We start from the raw sequence: 17,216 nt of genomic DNA, 5'->3' as shown, positions 1-17,216 counted from the left end.
TGTCGGCGGCGAGACTGCTGCACCGGGAGGGGAACGCGCAATTGGACGCCAGGGACGTCCATGGCTGGACCCCGCTGTCGTGGGCGGCCGAGTTTGGGCGCCTCGGGGTGATGAGGTATTTGGTCGAGTCGGGCGAGGTGGAAGTGGATGGCCGTGACCACGACGGGTGGACTCCCCTGACGTGGGCGGCATCGAAGGGGCGATTGGACGTGGTACGATACCTTGTGGCGACGGGGAAGGTAGATGTTGAAGCGAGGGACAAGAATCAGATGACGCCGCTCCAGATCGCGGCGAGGGATAACCGATTACCCGTTGTCGAGTTCCTCATTCGAGAAGCTGGTGCGGACGCGGGCGCGACGGACTACCAGGGGAGGAATGCCCTGTGCTGTGTGGTCGAAAGAGCTGAGGCCGAGTCGGGGATTAAAGGGATTGTCTTGGCGTTGCTGGCAACGGGGAAGTGTGATCCTCGTGTTGTGGATGAAAGAGGACATTCAGCTTTGTCACTAGCCCAAGAAAGACTGGAAGAGGACCATGGGAAGTGGCCTGAAGTGCTGAGATCTCTCGAATCATTCGTTCAGGGTGCTTGAAAATAACGCTCAGGCTCCTGGCAGGAATCGACAGTAGGGCGCGCCAGGAGGGGGCGCAATAGCGATCGTATTACTGCCATGCCATGGCATTCCCTCATTTCTTCTTCGCCAGCCAGCGTGCCTCTATGCGCTTAGTGTTGAAAAACGAACTGTACGTACACTCATACATGCGTGTATATTCCTCTGTGCGGAAAGGGCAGTCTAGCCGCCGTAAGCGCGCTTCTCGGTAACAGCTGTCAAAAGACGCCTAGAAAATATTTCCGAGATGCATCCCACCAGGCCTTCCTATTCTTTCCACGTAATCACCAAACAACCCGAAGATACAGTATGTTGCGATCCAACCCCAAGCATCCGGCTGAAACTAACAAGGACCCAGCACATCCAAGGTTGAGATCTCCTCTCGACACAATCTCAACGCAGCCGACTATAAAGATTTGAGCATCAGTGTAGATTCACTCAAGCAAGACAACCCAAAGGCAGCATGTGCACGCAGGATTACCGCATCTACACATGCGGCTGCAAGAAATCCGAGGAGTTTCACCAGTGCCAAGAGAGACGGGGCACAAATGTCAAGTGTGCCGCGGTTGTCCAAGGTGAACTCAAATCTTCTCCACACATGTGTTCAGGACATATGGTGAAGCCGAGTGCGCCGGTACACTATCGCACGGAAGGCGAGGGAAGCAGCAAAGGGTGAAGGGAAGGATGATGGAATGAATGGGTAGAGTGCTGTGATTACTCATGTTTGGTGGTCGATCAGCAGGGATGGAGTGTCAACCAGCGAGGTGGCTTGTAACTTGCCTTTCTCTCCGACCATTTATTGTGCTTTGCATCTTGCCTCTTCAGAACCGCTCAATCCTTTTTCCACCAACTTCATCGTCCTGTGGAGTACAGCATGGGAGGCGGAGCCAATAGCATCCCCTGCCAATGGGCGAGTCATGCTCCACCTTCATCAATCTCCGCTTGTCAGCAATCTCCCTCACCGTCAACCCCTTCCAGCAATCAACACCACCATCACCCCGCCCCAACAATGGGCTTCAGCGACACCCCCCCACCCAGCGTCCCCCCCTGGGTCGTGCCCGCATCAACCGCCCTCCTAGGCCTAGGCGTCCTCCTCTGGGACGCGACCTACATCCTCATGACCATCCGCAGCATCCGCACCCGCTCCTACGCCATGCCGCTCCTGGCCCTCGCCCTCAACGTCTCGTGGGAGATCATCTACGCCTCCGCCGTGGCAGAGGACCCGCTGGAGCGCGCCGGCTTTGCCGTTTGGCTGCTCCTCGACATCGGGCTTGTGTACACGACCGTCGCGGCCGCGCCGACGGAGTGGGCCGGCAGTCCGTGGGTCGCGCGTCGCATGGGCTGGATCCTGGCTGGGCTGGTGGCGGTCGGGTGCGTTGGGAATGCGGCGTTTGCGGCGTGGTGGCTGGGGCGGCCGGGGGTGGGGTATGGTGATAAGGCTGGGAAGTGGTACCGCGGCCAGGAGGGGTTTGATACGACCGAGTTGGCCTTCTGGTCGGCTGCTCTGGCGCAGGTTGTGGGTAGTGCTGGGTCGTTGGCTATGTTGCTTGTTCGGGGGCACTCGGGGGGGACGAGCTATTGGATTTGGTGAGCGGTTTATTGATTCGACATTTGTGGCATCTTGCGACTAAGGGCTAACTCAATCGCACTAGGTTCTGTAGGACGATGGGCACAATCTGTGGCATGATCCTTTGCAATGGTCTGCTCTGGTATTACTGGCCTGCTGCGCATGGGTATTTCCTCAACCCGTTTGGGATCTTCCTCTGCGGGACGGCCCTCGTCTGCGACGCCATCTACCCGTTTCTGCTCTACCAAGTTCGGAAGACGGAGATTATCCTGCCTGACGGTCGCTGTGTTGCCGGACCTGACCGTGGACCGTCCGCTAAAGTCGTGGTGGAGAAGAAGAAGTTGTAAAAGTCTAGTATTGCCGATGGGCTAAAATGGACAAGTACAGTACATAGATAACTGCTGGGTTGAACTGGAATTGGAAGCCCGTTTCTGTGTCCTGGGAGACCCCCTTGGAGAAGAAACCAGATCAACTGTCGTCCAGAGCGTGCCAGAAGAAGCTGACGCTCTCGTACCACCTCGGCTATACTTGGTATCGCAGCAAGACGAGCTAGGTCCCTGCAGGAGTGCAGTTGACGCTGCCGTTGTTTTCAATGCAGATCCAGCCGTTGGGGCACTGCTGGAGGACGACCCACTGGCCTGATTGGTCACACACAGCGGGGAATGTAGGTGATCTGCTCCGATAATTAGTTGGCTTTCCATGCTTCGAGATCGTGGCGAGAGAGGCTGGCTGGGCTTACCTGCACCGGTAGCTGCCTGGTGTGCAGTTCTGGGCGGCTGCGGCAGAGACGAGAGCTCCGATGGTGAAGATGAAGAAGCGCATCTTGTTTAATGTCGGGTGCAGTTAGTTAGTTGAAGCCCAATAAAACGAGAACGAGGTTTAGGGAGATGGTGGTTGATCTAGGGAATGGATCGGGGCGGAGCATGCAGCCACAGGCATATTTATATTTCCGTCATCTTGTTCAGTCCGAGAACTGATCACCTCCTTGCGCCGCGATCCGACGTAATCAAGGAGGGCGATCCTGACAGCCGCCTGCAGGTGGTGAGGCATACTGCTGCAGTCATCCCCAGCAAGGAGTGATCGCGGATGCCGGAATACAACGCTAAAAGGGACAGATGCAAGTTAACTCGGTCGGTGCGGCGCGCATGTCAGCAGGAGTCGCATGCCGTACGTCTCGAAATAGCGCCGAGACGCCTGGAGATATTGGAAGGATTCTTGTGGTGCGAGTGTCCCGCTTACTGTAAACCAACAATACAACCAAGATGGGGGCTTAGAGCAAGATGTAGTTAAGTCCGCATGCAAGTAATATAATACGGCCCTGGAACTTCCTGCCTGGCTCATGTTGAGGCCAGCGTAGTACTATTCTCCACTGTATGTACAATTGGGAGCCAAATAATAACAATGATGTTGAACGAGGATACGCTCCAACTGTACGCCTTCTGGTGACGACTCGGCGCGTGTTCGCTACCTGGGAAAGAACGGAGACAGCGGGGGATTGTCTACGGCGTCGAAGAATTGCGCAGACCACGTCATGGAATCCAGGATCTCCGACGGCCAGTCCTGGGCACCGACGATCGCCCCAATGTCGCCAGATGGCATCTCGAAGTGATCTGTCCCAGACGGTTCGAAGTGCGATGGTAAGTCCGTCGGAACATGCAGTTGCATGTCAACATTATTATCGGCCGTTTGTATTCGGGATTCTTGAGTTAGATGATGCGTGTTGGCATCTGCTATTCGGGGATTCACCCCTATCAGCATCCATTCCTGAGTGTAAGTTGTCTGGGCATCGTTACTCACCCCACTTGAGGCCACGCTCCTTCAACCGAGCCATCATGTCTTTAGCGATCCTCGCGCCCTCGGAATTGGCACTCAGGGCCTCGAAGACCTTGAGGCACGTCTCAGAGTCGTCGTGCAGCGTCGCGACGTCAAAGTCTCTGTCCAGAACTCCGCCCGTCTGCCGTGTAAAAACACTGGCCACGAGCAAGATGGAGCTCGCGCAGATCAGGCACGAGATCATCTGCCACCAGGGGAAGTCGTGCACGAGTTCCTTCTCGTCCGTGACGTTGTGCAGCAGGTGCGCCGTCTCCCGGGCCTCGGCGACGCAGGTCCTCTCGAACCGGTCGAGGAGCTGGCGTTCGCACATTGTCGAAGAGACGTTGATGGGATGCCGTAGAAGCCGGAGACACAGATATGGCCGGTGGATCAGGGCACGAAGGTGGTGGAATTTGATTGCGAGCATGTTACGCTTTGGGTTCCCGGGTGTCAGAAAGATCCTGTTCACCACGACGTACGTACGTTTCCTGACAAAGGTTTCGCAAGGGGGTGGGGGTCCATACCTGCCTCCTAAATGTAAGCGACGTCTCAAAGGCATGCCCAAAGTCGAACCTCAGCGTCCGCGGCAGGCTCGACTTCCAGTCCAGCAGCTGCTTGTCCAGAAAGCTCGTGCTGCCAGACATTTCCGTGGCCACGGTCTCTCCTCTTGGACTGTACAGGCCCCGCAGAACATGCCCAATAATTTTAGACAGACTAATGACAGACAGGAAGTAATCGCCTGTTGAAGGGCCCTCGGGCGCGTCGAGCTGGGTGTCATCGCTCTCCCACTCGATGTCCGCGTCGCCGAGCCGCGACGGGAGGAGCACGTTGAAATCGTCATCGTGTACCGCTGGGGGTCTGCCGAGCTGGAGAGACAGGAGACGGTCGAGGACGTACAGGGAGTACCAAATCCTGCGCCGCGTCTCGGTTTTGAGTAGCACTTGCCCCTTGAGCATCTTCGCGCCTTCGGTTTCGACGTGCAAGCCGATGCTCTGGGCGAATCGGACGGCGATTCCGAGGGCTGTCCAGCATCTGCAATCGTGTCAGATATGTCTTGGCAGGTGTCGGCGGTAGAATTGCGCTAACCTGTCTGTCCTGCACACGGCGAGAAGGTAGAAGCACTCGGCTAGAAGGAAGGATACTTGATTGATCGATCTCTCCATGGGCTCGGAACCAGAGAGTGACAGGGCTCGCTGGAAGTAGTGCTCATGCAGCATGTTTGTATCCTTGCCAGGGAACGATGTGTAGTAGGCTCCGATGGCAAAGAGGATATCTGCAACATCAGCTAGAGTTAGCACGACAAACAACGAACGGTTAACAACGAACAACGAGGCCGATGACACGGGACTTACACAGGAGGGCTACCCAAGAACTATCGACATCCTTAGCCGAACCGCCGTCTCTAACGGCCCGGTAGGTCCTCATGAAGGTGGATTTCGGTATGAATGGATACGCGACATGGACAGTTGAGAAGTAGATGTCGAGAAACTCATCTGCCATCTGGGGGCTCGGCAGCTCGATCGAGACGTCATTTCCCTCGGTGGCATCTTCAGGCACCGGGTCATCCTGCTCGTAGCTGTCCATCCCCTCGTCCGACCGTGGGACTAGATTCCTTTCCTGGAGCGCCCGCTCAACGAGGTTGAAGAAGCGGACGTCGCTGACCTCCCCGAGGTACCTCTGGAAATGCGGGAGGGGCCGTGATTTTAAGCACGGCGCGGCTATGACTTGCATCGACGGCGCCCCGACGAGTCGCACCCTCGACATGGCGCCATGGATCCGCTCACTGATGGGGGCGAGACGGCCCTCGAGACTGCCCCGCTCCGGTTCGGGGAGCACCGGCGCAATTCCGCGGACGACATCGTCGTATTCGTCGATGGCCGCCTTCAGCTTCTCTACCTCGGCGGGGGTGTCCCGCGGCTGATCGGCCTGGCGATCTAGTCCCCGCGAGCTCCTTCCGACCGTCGAGTACGCGCACTTGTAGCTGTACCCGAGGCACCGCGCGCAGGACGGGCGGGCTCCGTCGCACTGTTTGAGCGGGGGGAACTCGCGTCAGCAAGGAGCGAGCGGGGACCTGACTTGGGCATCACGGAGACCCGGGTGTTGGGTATTCGCCTACTTTGGCTTTCATGACGCGGCAGGTCTCGCACGCCTTGGCGACGCGCTTCCGCTTGAGAGGTCGCCCGTCCGACTCGTTCGGCATTCCGGCGGGTTGCACCTACGGGTAGGGGATGGATCGGGAACGGATAGATTGCTTTTGGCCGACCTTGATTCCGGAGCGGGTTGGGCTGCTGGCTTGATATGAGGGTGGAAAGTTGAGGTCTGGGTCTATCCGCCACATCCGTCATATCCGTCATATCCGGTACTTCCGTCATCCGTACGAAAACACCCCAGCACATTCCGAGGGTACTTGATTTGATTGTAATCAGTGCGAGCTTGCAGCCAAGCTTCAGTCGGACAAAAAAAAAACCCCTTCCAAGAGCATGTCTGCAAGCTCTTCCTCCTCTCTTACGCTTGTCTCACTCTTACTTAATGATTACATTGCTTCTTCCACCCACTCAGGGTCTGCGTATCTGAGTCCGTCAAAGGTAAACGACAATGTTACTACCACAAAATCCGCCTCTCTTTCCGAAACTGGGCCGTGGTAGTTCTCTTGGAAGGCCAAGATTCGGGACGCATTACGGAGTACAAGGCAAACACCTTGGCGGAGCTTCTTGAAGGAACCACGAAAGGCCTTGTGGGTATCCCGCAAATATCTCTGCGACGGTAGACGAGAGGATGGAAGTCAAGAGACCAACTCGGCGAGAGCGATACAGATTGACAAGAGACAATCTTGTGTGAAGATTGTCTGCAGCGCGGTTTCCTACTTGCGCCTGGGGTCTGTGCGCTGGAACATGTCTGAATTTTGTGGCAGACCCACATTAATGAACAAAGCAATCATAGCCTGTGGTTTGCCTTACGATTATAAATAGTTTAAGCGCTTGCGTTGTTATCAAATAATGGGCTGTTGGTCTAGTGGTATGATTCTCGCTTAGGGTTCACCCCAAGCTTATCTGCGAGAGGTCCCGGGTTCGACTCCCGGATAGCCCCTTCTTTTTTTCTTTCTTTTTCTTTCAACTCTGTTATTATTTCTTTTGTTGCTAATTGAGATGACCGTTCTTTATTATTTCACTATCTTGCAGTTAGTATTAATCAGCAATACAAGGGCTGTTGGTCTAGTGGTATGATTCTCGCTTAGGGTTACACCCAAAGCTTATCTGCGAGAGGTCCCGGGTTCGACTCCCGGATAGCCCCTTTCTTTTTCTTCTTTTTTTTTCTCTCTTCAAAATTGCAGCTGGTTATTGTTCCTTGGCTAGCCTCAACTTCCGTCTCACTGTAGTAGGTCAGCAAATACAACCTGGCCCAAGCGGTGACTCCACACGCTGTGCTTACTCACCTCCTTCCATGCCCTCGTGTATTCGCTCCTTGTGGTCGGCCGAAAACTGCCAGATCCGACAACACCACAATGCCACCAGCGCATCCATAGTCTCCCGGTGCAGCGAGGCCGTGACAAGGAGCCGGTGCTGATCCTCCCCCTCATCCTCCACGGCGACGTCCTTCCCGTCCCCGTCAGTCCACTCATACCTATCGCCCCTGCGCCGGATCTCAAACAGCGGCCCGGCGTCCCTGACGAACTGCGGCAGCCCGAGCTCGCTGTTCCTGCCCGACACGTCAATCTGCACCGCCTTCCACTGGGACCGGAAGCGCGACTTCTTAATCCCCACGTGCCCAACCGTCCTCCGCGACACGGCCCTGATGAAGTAGTGCGGCGCGTCCGACGGCAGCGACTGCAGCGAGCGGGGCGCGCCGCCCCCCGTGTGCCGGAGGTTGTACACGTGCCGCACGCGCGGCTTGATGGCGGGCTCGCCGTACGAGCCGGTCCGGACGGTCCGCTCGACGCGCGAGAATTCTACCTCTTGCGTCGCGTGCGATAGGCTGGCTATGCCGCGGTTCAGCTGGTATAGCGGCGCCGAGTCGGCTGACTCGGCGTGGATGGATTGCCCGGCTAGCACGAGGATTGTTGGCTGGAGGAGTTCGTTGGCGCTCGTGTCGGTTAAGGAGTCGTAGGATGGCGGTAGCTCGGACGATCCTGTGTCCGGAGCATCCGTAGCCATGGCGGTTGTGGTGAGGCGAAGATGGAAAATGGATGTTTAGGCATTTGGCGGGGGTGATGTTCCTTTGCCGAGAGGGGTAAGAGGTAAAGCGCTCAATCTAGCCTGGTCATGCAGTGGCTGTGATGCTGAGGGAAAACGGTTGTATTGCCGCACAGTTTGGGTCATCAATTATGTAACGGGGCTGGTAGATCACCTGAGGGCTCGCTTGTGCTACAGGAGACTTTGATGTCTCTATCCGGACCTGCAATTAAATCTCGATTCGATCGCGGCGACGCTGGTGGAGGACGTAGCACTCGTCCACCGCGCCTGGACAGCAAATTCTTCCAACGTTGTTGAAATATAATGTGGATGGGCGACCAGGTCTCGAGATGGTTGGTTGAAGACGGCGAGCAATAATTAAAATGATGTCATGACCACTGTTTCTAAGACGTGCGGCTCGTGGTTCAATTGTAATTACATATACCTACATTATGGCTGCAATTATCTAAACATGGAGAAGACTTCCCTTTTTCATGGTACAGTAATTTACCTCATTGTTAAAGAGTTTTAGTTGCTGCCATTCACGTCTTGCTTTGGCATCTGGATATCCGACAGATCGAGTGTCTATCCGCCACATCCATCGCATCCGGCTCAACTGATATGTCGGGAAATACCTGTTGCCTATGGTTTGACAGCCTTCACATGCGCTTGCCCTACAACCACAGATCCAATTTGTATATTTAATGTCCAAGGCCGAGGTCAAAATGGGAATCAATCTGACCCCCGCATTTGGGTGGCGCGCCTCAACAGCGAGGGCACTGGTCCATGTCAAGTACTCGGTAATTAATTACTATTCCCCTCCGACGCCCGGGGCCCCGCGAGAGCCACGGGAACGCCGCAATGCGCGGACCGGGACAGCCCGTTATCCAGCCAAGCTCCGCCTCATCCCCTCTATAGAACCATTACTATTGACGAATTGTTCACTCTGGAATCATATCGCTGACATGACGCGTGCTTGCGCAAACCGGAACAGGTGCATCAACCGTAACCGCTGCATTAGAAGCATGGATCAACGTATGAAAGAGGAACTGGACTCCAAAATGCCACAATCATGCTTCCCTTTTCATTGGTTTTCAGGTACTTTCGTCCAGCCCCCTTCTCCCCGCCCCCTTTCCAACACGCCCCAGCACCCATATAATATGTTGGTTGCACAGAACTTGACCATTAGCCCTGGTCTGTTTCAATTGAATTAGCATGCGTCGGAACTGCCTCATCTGTAGCGGCCTTCGTCCTTAAGCACATGTCTCGGCGCATAACTCATTTGCCCTTTCCGCATCTAATTCCGTCTCAACATCTTCTTCAGGTCAAACATCAATATCGTTCCCTATCGCAGAATAATACAATGGCGCAGAGGTTCTTTGACTGCTCGGTGTCCGAGTGCGGAAGACCGAGTGCACGCGCAGTTGCAGCCGGGTGTGATATGTGCAGCAGCTACTTCTGTGGAGTTCATATGTCTCGGGATGCAGCACCGGGGTAAGTGGCACCCAGACATATACCACTATAGTGCAGTGTTTTGCTAACTGCGGGCCGTATCAAGGACCTGGATGATGAAGCCTACAACGCGCTCATTGCCGCTGAAATCGGCCGCCTTCGTGCTCAGATCAATGAGAAGGCAGTCTGCGAACTCGCCTCCAGCCTGAACAATGGCAAACCTTGCACCATCGAATACCCTTCAGAGGTTGTTGGGTTAGGCGCCCTAACGGGGTGTTGCCAACTACCACGCCCGCATCCGCTTCGGTAATGGATCCCCGTCGTGGCTCATGCGAGTGCCGCAGGTCTCGGGCTTTGCCGTCGGCTTCCCCGTTTCTCTCGCCGAATACCTCATCCGCAGCGAGTACGCAACCCTGAAGTTCCTAGAGACTACGGCAGTACCGGCACCGCGGGCCTTCTCGTTCGGCATCCCGTCTCAAGGTACCGACCATGGCATTGGGGTCTGTTTTCTTCTCATGTCGGGCAAGCCGTGGGATGGCCAAGGAGACGCCGCCAAGGTCTGGAAGGGTCTCGCCGACATCTTTGCCGAGTTGGAGAGGCATCCGTTTACGAAGGCGGGGTCTCTATATGTCGAGTCTCCTGATGACCTCCCGTCGGTCTCTGCTACGGCAAGCGACATATTCGTCTGTCTTTACCCATACGGGCCTTTCGGGACTTCGGCGGCATACTATACGGCCTGGGCCGAGCAGTACCTGGTGCTGATTGCGGACTGTCAGCTCTATCCCCAGTTTCCTATCGAGGCCTACTTGGTGTATCGCTTTCTCCAAGACAATGCGACCCAGTTGTCCGATTCTGAAGACAAGTTCTTTCTGAAACACGTCGACGATAAGGGCGACCACCTGATGGTTGACGAAGACCTTAAGATTACCGGCATCATCGACTGGTAGATGGCGCGTATCGTTCCGCGACGAGAGGCATTTGCGCTGTCCCTCGTATCCGCCGTCATGAGAGCTCTTTGCGATGGTGATGTCTCGCTCAGTGCAAAAGACGTTGCATTGAGCAATACCTTGCGCAAGAAGGGGGCGCGCCTGGCAAGCTATACGGAAGATGAGAAGGTGAGAAGATTCTTCTGGGGCTTGGGACTCGAGCCCGAGTGGGCCTGCGCGTTGCCATTGGCAAATGCCATCCTGCAGGTTTTTGGGGTTGAACAGAGCTGGGATGAATGGAAAGAGGTAGCATTGAAGCGGTATGAGGGCGATGAACGCCTGAAGGCTCTTGTGGAAGCGCGTTCTGGGAATAAACATTAATTAGTAACCGGCGATGTAATTATTGTACATGCAGTTCCACAATCAGGGGAATCTGGGTCGTCCACACAGTCCGACCAGCCCCAACATATACCCTACCTAGCAAAGGAGCAACGCCACCATAGTGGCTGTGATGCAGAGGCAAAACAGTGATATTGCAGCACAGTTTGGGACTTGGCATTGTTATGTAAAGGCTACTGGCAGGAGATTGCCCTACTCCGCGGACCTATGGAATGCTGGATTGGCACTGGAGTCTCCGCGCTCGCAGCGGAAATGCTTTCTCCAACTGCAGATATCACTGCCAATCTATCCGCCACATCCACCGCATCCGGGTCACCCGATACTTTGGGAACTGTCTATTGCCAATGATTCAACAGCCCTTCCCATGCGCGGCCCCCTGCAACCACAGATTTCAGTGATGGCCTTTCCGCAATTGCCGGCGCTGGAATTTCCTCCGCCAGCCTCACTGATGTCATTATCCCTGGGATCGAAGACGTCGGGGTATCAGGTGCCAACGACACGAGCTCATGCAAACAAGCAATGCCAGCATATTAATACCGACGGACATCAATCTAAAGGACCGTACCAAAATCTGGCCTTCGTCAGTATTACAGCAGCACATTGACAAGACAAGATGAAGTTCACCTTGGTTGTCGAAGAGCCACAGAACGGAGACCACTTCACGCCGATGGAAGAAGTGCATGGTCACATAGAACTAGAGGTGAGCGAGACTGAACGGATGGATAGTATCCAAATCCTATTTCAAGGTGAGTTGAGTTGCCAAGTTTCCTCATCGACAGGATGCAATACCGGTTGCTGATTGTTATAGGCAAGATTAAGATATCCTTCATGCCGAGGGCCACGTCCGAAGTACCAGCGCAATTCCAGGGGCCAAGAGTTCTGAGAGAGACTTATATTGTCTGGGCCCACCATTCCCTTCTGTAGCTTGTGCGGCGAACCAGCCCACTAACCCTCTGGGTCCAGCTCTTTGACCAATCTAAACTTGTATTGCCACATGACGGATCATTCATCACGACCAAGGGGTATCAGGAAGAGCCAAGCTTGGTCCCCTTTATCTTCTCCTTCCCACGTCACGCTTCTAGACTCGATACAGCTACCGGAACAGGAAGCCTGTTGCCTCCGCACTTGGATATCTACTCGGCAGGACTGAAAGTGAGGGCAACCTACTCCATCACAGTGAGAGTCCACCGGCCAGGGCTCCTAAAGAGAAGCCTCAAGGCACAGCAAGAACTCAAGTACCACCCGACAGCACTGATCTCACCAGCCCAACCATGCATGGGTCCTGGTCGACTCGACTACCCAGAGTGCGTCAGGAACACCGCCATGCTCCCAGCTAGCAGTCTGGGACTCCCGGGGGACTCCCCCCACGAAGTTCTTCCACCGCATTGTCTCCCAGCATACTCCCCGGCCCTGATGCTCGAGCTGATAATGCCATACCCCGCCCTTCTGTCGAGGGGAACAAAGCCCAAGTTGCAGACACTCGTCCATTGTCCCACCGGCCTGGTCAAGGCCGTCGGGGCAGTCTACATCCGGAGCGTCACGGCCCGTCTGCGGAGCACGACGACCAGTCGGATCGGCTCGACTTCGAGGACGGACACGGCATACCGGCCTATATGGCACGCCACAGGGGTCGTTCCCGTCGACCGGCAGAGGTTCGAGGTGGATTGCGGCGTGTGGCAGGATTGCGTCCCTCCGGACGTTCCGCCGAGTTTCGAGTCTTGCGGCGTCTCGCAGGCGTATGCTGTTGAGGTTATTCTGGGAGTGTCGTCGCAGCTTCAACCGCAGACTCAGGTATGGGGCCGTCAAACCCCTATTGTTAGTGGCCGTCGATGTGGCTGCGCGTGCTGACGTGCTCGTTCAAGTATGTGGTTACCTCGATTGGTGTCGTTGTCACGGATCCTCCGCCAAGCTACTTCGCCCACGATAGCCCGTCACTGCCAGAGGAGAACGGGGTGTTGGATGTTGTGAACGTTGTGAATGAGGGAGTTGAGCCGGGTTTGGCTTGTTGCTGCGGCTGTTGCCAACGCGTTTGAACACGATAGGAGCCGTTTTTCTGGACGCGAAATGATCTGGGATCTAATGACATGGCGGCATTGGTGCTGTGGAGTTTTAATTTTCTTGTAGCCTCCTCGGTTTCGAGCATTTAGTTGCGCCTTTATTTTTGTCCGGTTCTGGAGCAGATGCTTCGAATATGAAAGCATTCAATATTTCAGCCGGCACGGGAACTGATGACAAAGGCGACGATGTCTCTGTTCTCATTTACGTGCACGAATGGCGTCTCGGGGAGTAAGGTGTCGCTCTCTTTGACGCGAATGCACGAGTTCCCCAGTGATGCGAGAAGGCCCCGCTGCAAGCCCACCTCAGTTGTTGCCACGAGTCGGATCGTAGGCATGAATTTCACTGGTCTCTGCCGCCGGTCGCTCCGGCTCCGGTGGTTGGAGGGGTTTTCGTTGTGCCTACCGACACTGTTGATGTTGACTGTTCGAGAAGAGCTTAATCAGGCATTCGGGCATCCTACTTTAGTCCTTGCAACCCCCCGAGCCTCGAATACCCTGCCATCAGATGGATCCAGAATCAATGTTTGCTTCCTTAGTCACTTTCGTCCCACTTTCAATCTACGACGGCAAAAAGTGAATATCAGTGGCTCTGGCAGTGAATGGACGTATCAAAATGCAGAATCTTCCATCATATGATAGGCCGGAGGCAGGCTGCCCAACATAAATTGGGCTGACTGTTGCACAGATTGGCATGACTTTCCTGGTACAACCATCCTTCTGAAAACGCTTGGGAGGATATCACGTCCACCTGACAGCCGCCAATGATGATGAGCGGGCTCACAACATCGCGTTCACCACCTCAGGGCGAGGCCCCAGGACCACGCTCGCGCCCCGCTGGCCCTGCTCCCTGTCACTTCTTCGCTCGCGGCCTTTGTAACAAGGGTGACAACTGCGTCTACTCACATGCTGGCTCATCTAAGGCAACCACATCTAAGGACATCATGTCCGCCGACCCTCCACGACCACAGTTGCCTTGCCGTTTCTTCGCCGAAGGGCGTTGCGCGAAGGGAGAGAAGTGCTTGTACACGCATATCCAGCCGGCTACGGTCACAAGCGAGGAAAGTCTTTCGGAGCACATCGAAACACCTACGGACCCGAGATTGAATCTCCCTTGCAAGTTCTTTGCTAGAGGTGCTTGCCTTCATGGCGATAGTTGCGCGTTCCCTCACTCCCAGGGCCCCGAGGGCAACTCGGAATGGGTCATGGAAGGCCGCGTAAGTATTCACTTCCCAACAGACCTCGAGTGTGACCCGCGGCTGATAATGGCCAACATACTAGGAGGAAGCGGGACAAGAGACCTGGACTCGCGAGCTTGGTGGCGCCCTGGCGCAGTTTGGGGACGGTGCGGCGGTTTCCCGCGTCTCACTTCCGTCTGACTTCTCCGCCGTTCGTTTGGACAAATTACCCGTCGGAAGCTCGCCTGTCTCGGTCGTATCCTTGCTCGCCAGAATAGGGCTGATCGTGCCACTGAGCGGTGTTCGCATCTCCTCCACGGCCGACAGCGGTGCCGGCGCAGCTTACTGCAGTGCCGATATCAGAATAGATGACCCTCTTTTTGCTGAGAACCTGCTTTCCAAAATCCCCACGGCATCCTCGACACGGGGTATCAAAGCCGTTGCTATCCCGACATCGATCCCGCAGGGCGTGGGCATCCATCGTGTCGATTGCAGAAAGGTACATTGCTCGTGGCACCGGGCCACACGTACGGCGTGGCTGAACTTTGGCAACCAAGACATCGCACGCAAGGTCCGTGACCTGTTCAACAAGCGCGTGTACAAGGTATGTGGCCGAGAGGTTGCGGCAACTGGACCTGTAGGCAAGGCAAACAGGTTCAACCCGTTCGCGTGGACAGTCACCCTCAACGACCTCCCCTCCACCGCGGACGAGGCGTCCATCTCCGCCACCATCCCCGACTGGCTCCAACCCCGCCACGTCGAGCTCTCCAAGCCGACATATCCCGACAGCGCCGACATGTCCGTCGCCAAGATCCAGTCGCTGCTCACGCAGATCGGCGCATTCGAGGGAGAGCCCATCGTCTCCACGTCGGCGTCGAAGCGGATCAAGATGCAGGTACGCTTTGTTTTCGAGACGGACGCGCGCAAGGCCGTCGGGGAATTGCACAATGCGCCACTCCCCTTCAACAAGACCGGCAGACTTACCGTGCATCTGGTCACCTCGGCCAAGTTCAAGGTTCTGAGTAAGATGTACCAGGCGGTGCAGTCGCGCATCGATGGCCACAGGTCGGCATGGGGCGCCAAGAACTTGCTGCTGAGGACTTACCCTCCGTCGACGGGGTTCACCACCGTCAAGATTGAGGGCGAGCATGCGAAGGATGTGGCGGGTGCGAAGAGGGAACTCGAGATTATCTTCGCCGGCGAGGTTGCGAGGAACGGCGAGGATGTTCTGTGGGCTCAGGCCTTGACCAACAACAATGGACTGTCTCACCAGTCGCTGAAGCAGGTGGAACAGCGCCTCGGTGTCTTCATCTTGCGTGATAAGCAGAAGAGACAGCTTCGAGTGTACGGGCCGGAGTCCAAGTGCAAAGAAGTGACAAGACAGCTGGTGGAACTGTTCAAGAACGACTCGTTGTTGTCGGCGTCGTCGTCGGTCTTCACCATCCAGCTGAGTCCTGAGCAGTTCCGGTGGGCTTGTTGTGGCGGCTTCAGAGGATTGTCTTCTGATCTGGGCGATGGCGTGGCCACTTTCGACGTCGTCTCCTACCCGAAGTGCATCATCATCAATGGAACACAGACGGACCATGCGAAAGCCTTGGCCATGATTGAAGGTGGGGAAGAAGTTGGCCACCCCGAGTCCGACACCACCGCCCTTCCCGACGGGGACTGCGTAGCCTGTTGGACGGAAGCCGAGAACCCGATCCGCACGCAATGCGGCCACCTTTACTGCGCTGGATGTTTTGAGAATCTCTGCCAGTCGTGCTACTCGACCGACTCCGAGTTTCTCATCCGCTGCGCCGGAGACGAGGACAGGTGCAAGCGAATCTTCCCCCTGGGCGAGCTACAAGACTGCCTCTCGTCCAGCACCTTCGAGGACGTCCTCGAGGCCTCGTTCGCCTCCCACATCGCCCGGAACCCTTCCGTCTTCCGCTACTGCCCTACCCCGGATTGCGGCCAGGTGTACCGTACCACCGCCCCCGAGTCGGCAGGCATCCACACGTGCAGCAAGTGCTGCGCCACTACGTGCACCGCCTGCATGGCCGCACACGAGGGTATGACCTGCGCCGAGTACAGGTACGAGACCTCGGACGAGGCAAAGGCCATGGAGAGGCTGAAAAAGGAGCTCGGATTCAAGGACTGCCCCGAGTGCAAGACCTCGATGGAGAAGAGGGACGGGTGCGACCACATGACGTGCCCAGGCTGCGGGACGCATATCTGTTGGAGGTGCTTGGAGACGTTTGCGACGGGCCGGCTGTGCTATGCGCATTTGAATGAGAAGCATGGGGGGATTGGGATCGAGCTTGTGGAGGGGTTTGACGAGCTCCGTTTGTAAACAACCGAGGATGGGTTTTCTTGCAGGATTCCCCGAGTTCGGTCAACAGGGGTGATCCTAAGGCTACCTTGCTTTCATAGCCAAACATGCGAGATTTTTTACTTGTTCCGTCCCTTCGTGAATCGTGAATCAACGTATGAGCTGGGAGTTAAGCTCCTCTTTGGGTGGATCCCTGTTTGGCCTCTCAGATGAAGATTTAGTAAAGCTTAGACTGCAAAGAGACATCAGTCAATGACTTTAAATGTCCATCAGCCAATTACTTTGAGTCGGGATGCATGGCAACATGGTGAAAAGGAGTAAAAGGGGGTGGCCCGTGCTCAATGATCAAGTTCAGCAGATCTGTTGTTTTCCCCTCCTTGTTTGGTTATCTCCGCAGCGAATTAAAATCCCTTGGATGATAATGACAACTTATAGAAAGTGAAGGGAACAGTGACGAAGGTGGCTTGTGTGATGGCAGATTTCAGAATTTAATCTTAGGAACCTGCGAAGTTACCGCTCCATGGGTGATGCACAAAATTGTCCAGATCCCCCACTCGAATAGCTCCCACAAAGGGCCAAACTATATTTCAAGCAACCGCACGAACTGGGTATTGACCACCCCCGTACTAATTAGGGCTAATGCCCTTAAGCCAACCCTCCCCCGCCCAACACACCTCGATGTCCAGGTCACCTCGTCGGAAACATGTTTGGCTGGCCATGACCATATCCTGCGGTGGCCTGCA

The 17,216-nt window shown here is 55.6% G+C and overlaps 8 protein-coding genes and 2 non-coding genes across 10 annotated transcripts; 7 read left to right on the top strand and 3 right to left on the bottom strand.

Annotated features, from left to right (window-relative positions):
• The first annotated feature begins 56 nt into the window (after positions 1 to 56).
• Positions 57 to 668, top strand: QBC33DRAFT_520391 (ankyrin repeat-containing domain protein). Its single transcript, XM_060426374.1, has one exon. The coding sequence runs from the start codon at positions 111 to 113 to the stop codon at positions 585 to 587; it is 477 nt and encodes a 158-aa protein (XP_060288364.1). The 5' UTR covers positions 57 to 110; the 3' UTR covers positions 588 to 668.
• Positions 669 to 1,614: 946 nt separating this feature from the next.
• On the top strand, positions 1,615 to 2,519 carry QBC33DRAFT_442941 (uncharacterized protein; the record flags this gene model as incomplete). The annotated part of the gene is made up of 2 exons (XM_060424206.1): positions 1,615 to 2,192; positions 2,258 to 2,519. The coding sequence occupies 2 exons, from the start codon at positions 1,615 to 1,617 to the stop codon at positions 2,517 to 2,519; spliced, it is 840 nt and encodes a 279-aa protein (XP_060288363.1).
• On the bottom strand, positions 2,459 to 3,144 carry QBC33DRAFT_411 (uncharacterized protein). The gene is made up of 2 exons (XM_060424118.1): positions 2,912 to 3,144; positions 2,459 to 2,845 (listed from the first exon to the last, which is right to left on the bottom strand). Exons 1-2 carry the CDS (start codon positions 2,992 to 2,994, stop codon positions 2,722 to 2,724), a joined length of 207 nt encoding a protein of 68 aa, XP_060288362.1. The 5' UTR covers positions 2,995 to 3,144; the 3' UTR covers positions 2,459 to 2,721.
• A 405-nt stretch (positions 3,145 to 3,549) lies between these two features.
• Positions 3,550 to 6,384, bottom strand: QBC33DRAFT_428 (transcription factor). Its single transcript, XM_060424151.1, has 6 exons — positions 6,101 to 6,384; positions 5,337 to 6,009; positions 5,071 to 5,257; positions 4,509 to 5,016; positions 3,970 to 4,417; positions 3,550 to 3,899 (listed from the first exon to the last, which is right to left on the bottom strand). The coding sequence occupies exons 1-6, from the start codon at positions 6,182 to 6,184 to the stop codon at positions 3,637 to 3,639; spliced, it is 2,163 nt and encodes a 720-aa protein (XP_060288361.1). The 5' UTR covers positions 6,185 to 6,384; the 3' UTR covers positions 3,550 to 3,636.
• Positions 6,385 to 6,982: 598 nt separating this feature from the next.
• Positions 6,983 to 7,071, top strand: QBC33DRAFT_t10. The gene has a single exon. It is a non-coding gene; the product is annotated as a tRNA-Pro (tRNA).
• Positions 7,072 to 7,079: 8 nt separating this feature from the next.
• On the bottom strand, positions 7,080 to 8,496 carry QBC33DRAFT_520381 (uncharacterized protein). The gene is made up of 2 exons (XM_060426373.1): positions 7,418 to 8,496; positions 7,080 to 7,354 (listed from the first exon to the last, which is right to left on the bottom strand). The coding sequence occupies exons 1-2, from the start codon at positions 8,133 to 8,135 to the stop codon at positions 7,320 to 7,322; spliced, it is 753 nt and encodes a 250-aa protein (XP_060288360.1). The 5' UTR covers positions 8,136 to 8,496; the 3' UTR covers positions 7,080 to 7,319.
• Positions 7,186 to 7,275, top strand: QBC33DRAFT_t11. Its single transcript has one exon. It is a non-coding gene; the product is annotated as a tRNA-Pro (tRNA).
• Positions 8,497 to 9,516: 1,020 nt separating the features above from the next.
• Positions 9,517 to 10,912, top strand: QBC33DRAFT_574830 (uncharacterized protein; the record flags this gene model as incomplete). Its single annotated transcript, XM_060430783.1, has 4 exons — positions 9,517 to 9,647; positions 9,684 to 9,880; positions 9,942 to 10,510; positions 10,553 to 10,912. The coding sequence occupies 4 exons, from the start codon at positions 9,517 to 9,519 to the stop codon at positions 10,910 to 10,912; spliced, it is 1,257 nt and encodes a 418-aa protein (XP_060288359.1).
• Positions 10,913 to 11,543: 631 nt separating this feature from the next.
• On the top strand, positions 11,544 to 13,097 carry QBC33DRAFT_614797 (uncharacterized protein; the record flags this gene model as incomplete). The annotated part of the gene is made up of 4 exons (XM_060432615.1): positions 11,544 to 11,613; positions 11,657 to 11,676; positions 11,894 to 12,721; positions 12,751 to 13,097. The coding sequence occupies 4 exons, from the start codon at positions 11,544 to 11,546 to the stop codon at positions 12,961 to 12,963; spliced, it is 1,131 nt and encodes a 376-aa protein (XP_060288358.1). The 3' UTR covers positions 12,964 to 13,097.
• An 831-nt stretch (positions 13,098 to 13,928) lies between these two features.
• Positions 13,929 to 16,494, top strand: QBC33DRAFT_442904 (uncharacterized protein; the record flags this gene model as incomplete). The annotated part of the gene is made up of 2 exons (XM_060424204.1): positions 13,929 to 14,201; positions 14,266 to 16,494. The coding sequence occupies 2 exons, from the start codon at positions 13,929 to 13,931 to the stop codon at positions 16,492 to 16,494; spliced, it is 2,502 nt and encodes an 833-aa protein (XP_060288357.1).
• Between the last annotated feature and the right edge of the window lie 722 nt (positions 16,495 to 17,216).

This window comes from Phialemonium atrogriseum (genome assembly GCF_030411735.1).
Source record: "Phialemonium atrogriseum strain 8032-3 unplaced genomic scaffold QBC33scaffold_1, whole genome shotgun sequence".
Taxonomy (NCBI): Eukaryota; Fungi; Ascomycota; class Sordariomycetes; order Cephalothecales; family Cephalothecaceae; genus Phialemonium; species Phialemonium atrogriseum.
This window is presented reverse-complemented; position numbering and strand designations above follow the sequence as displayed.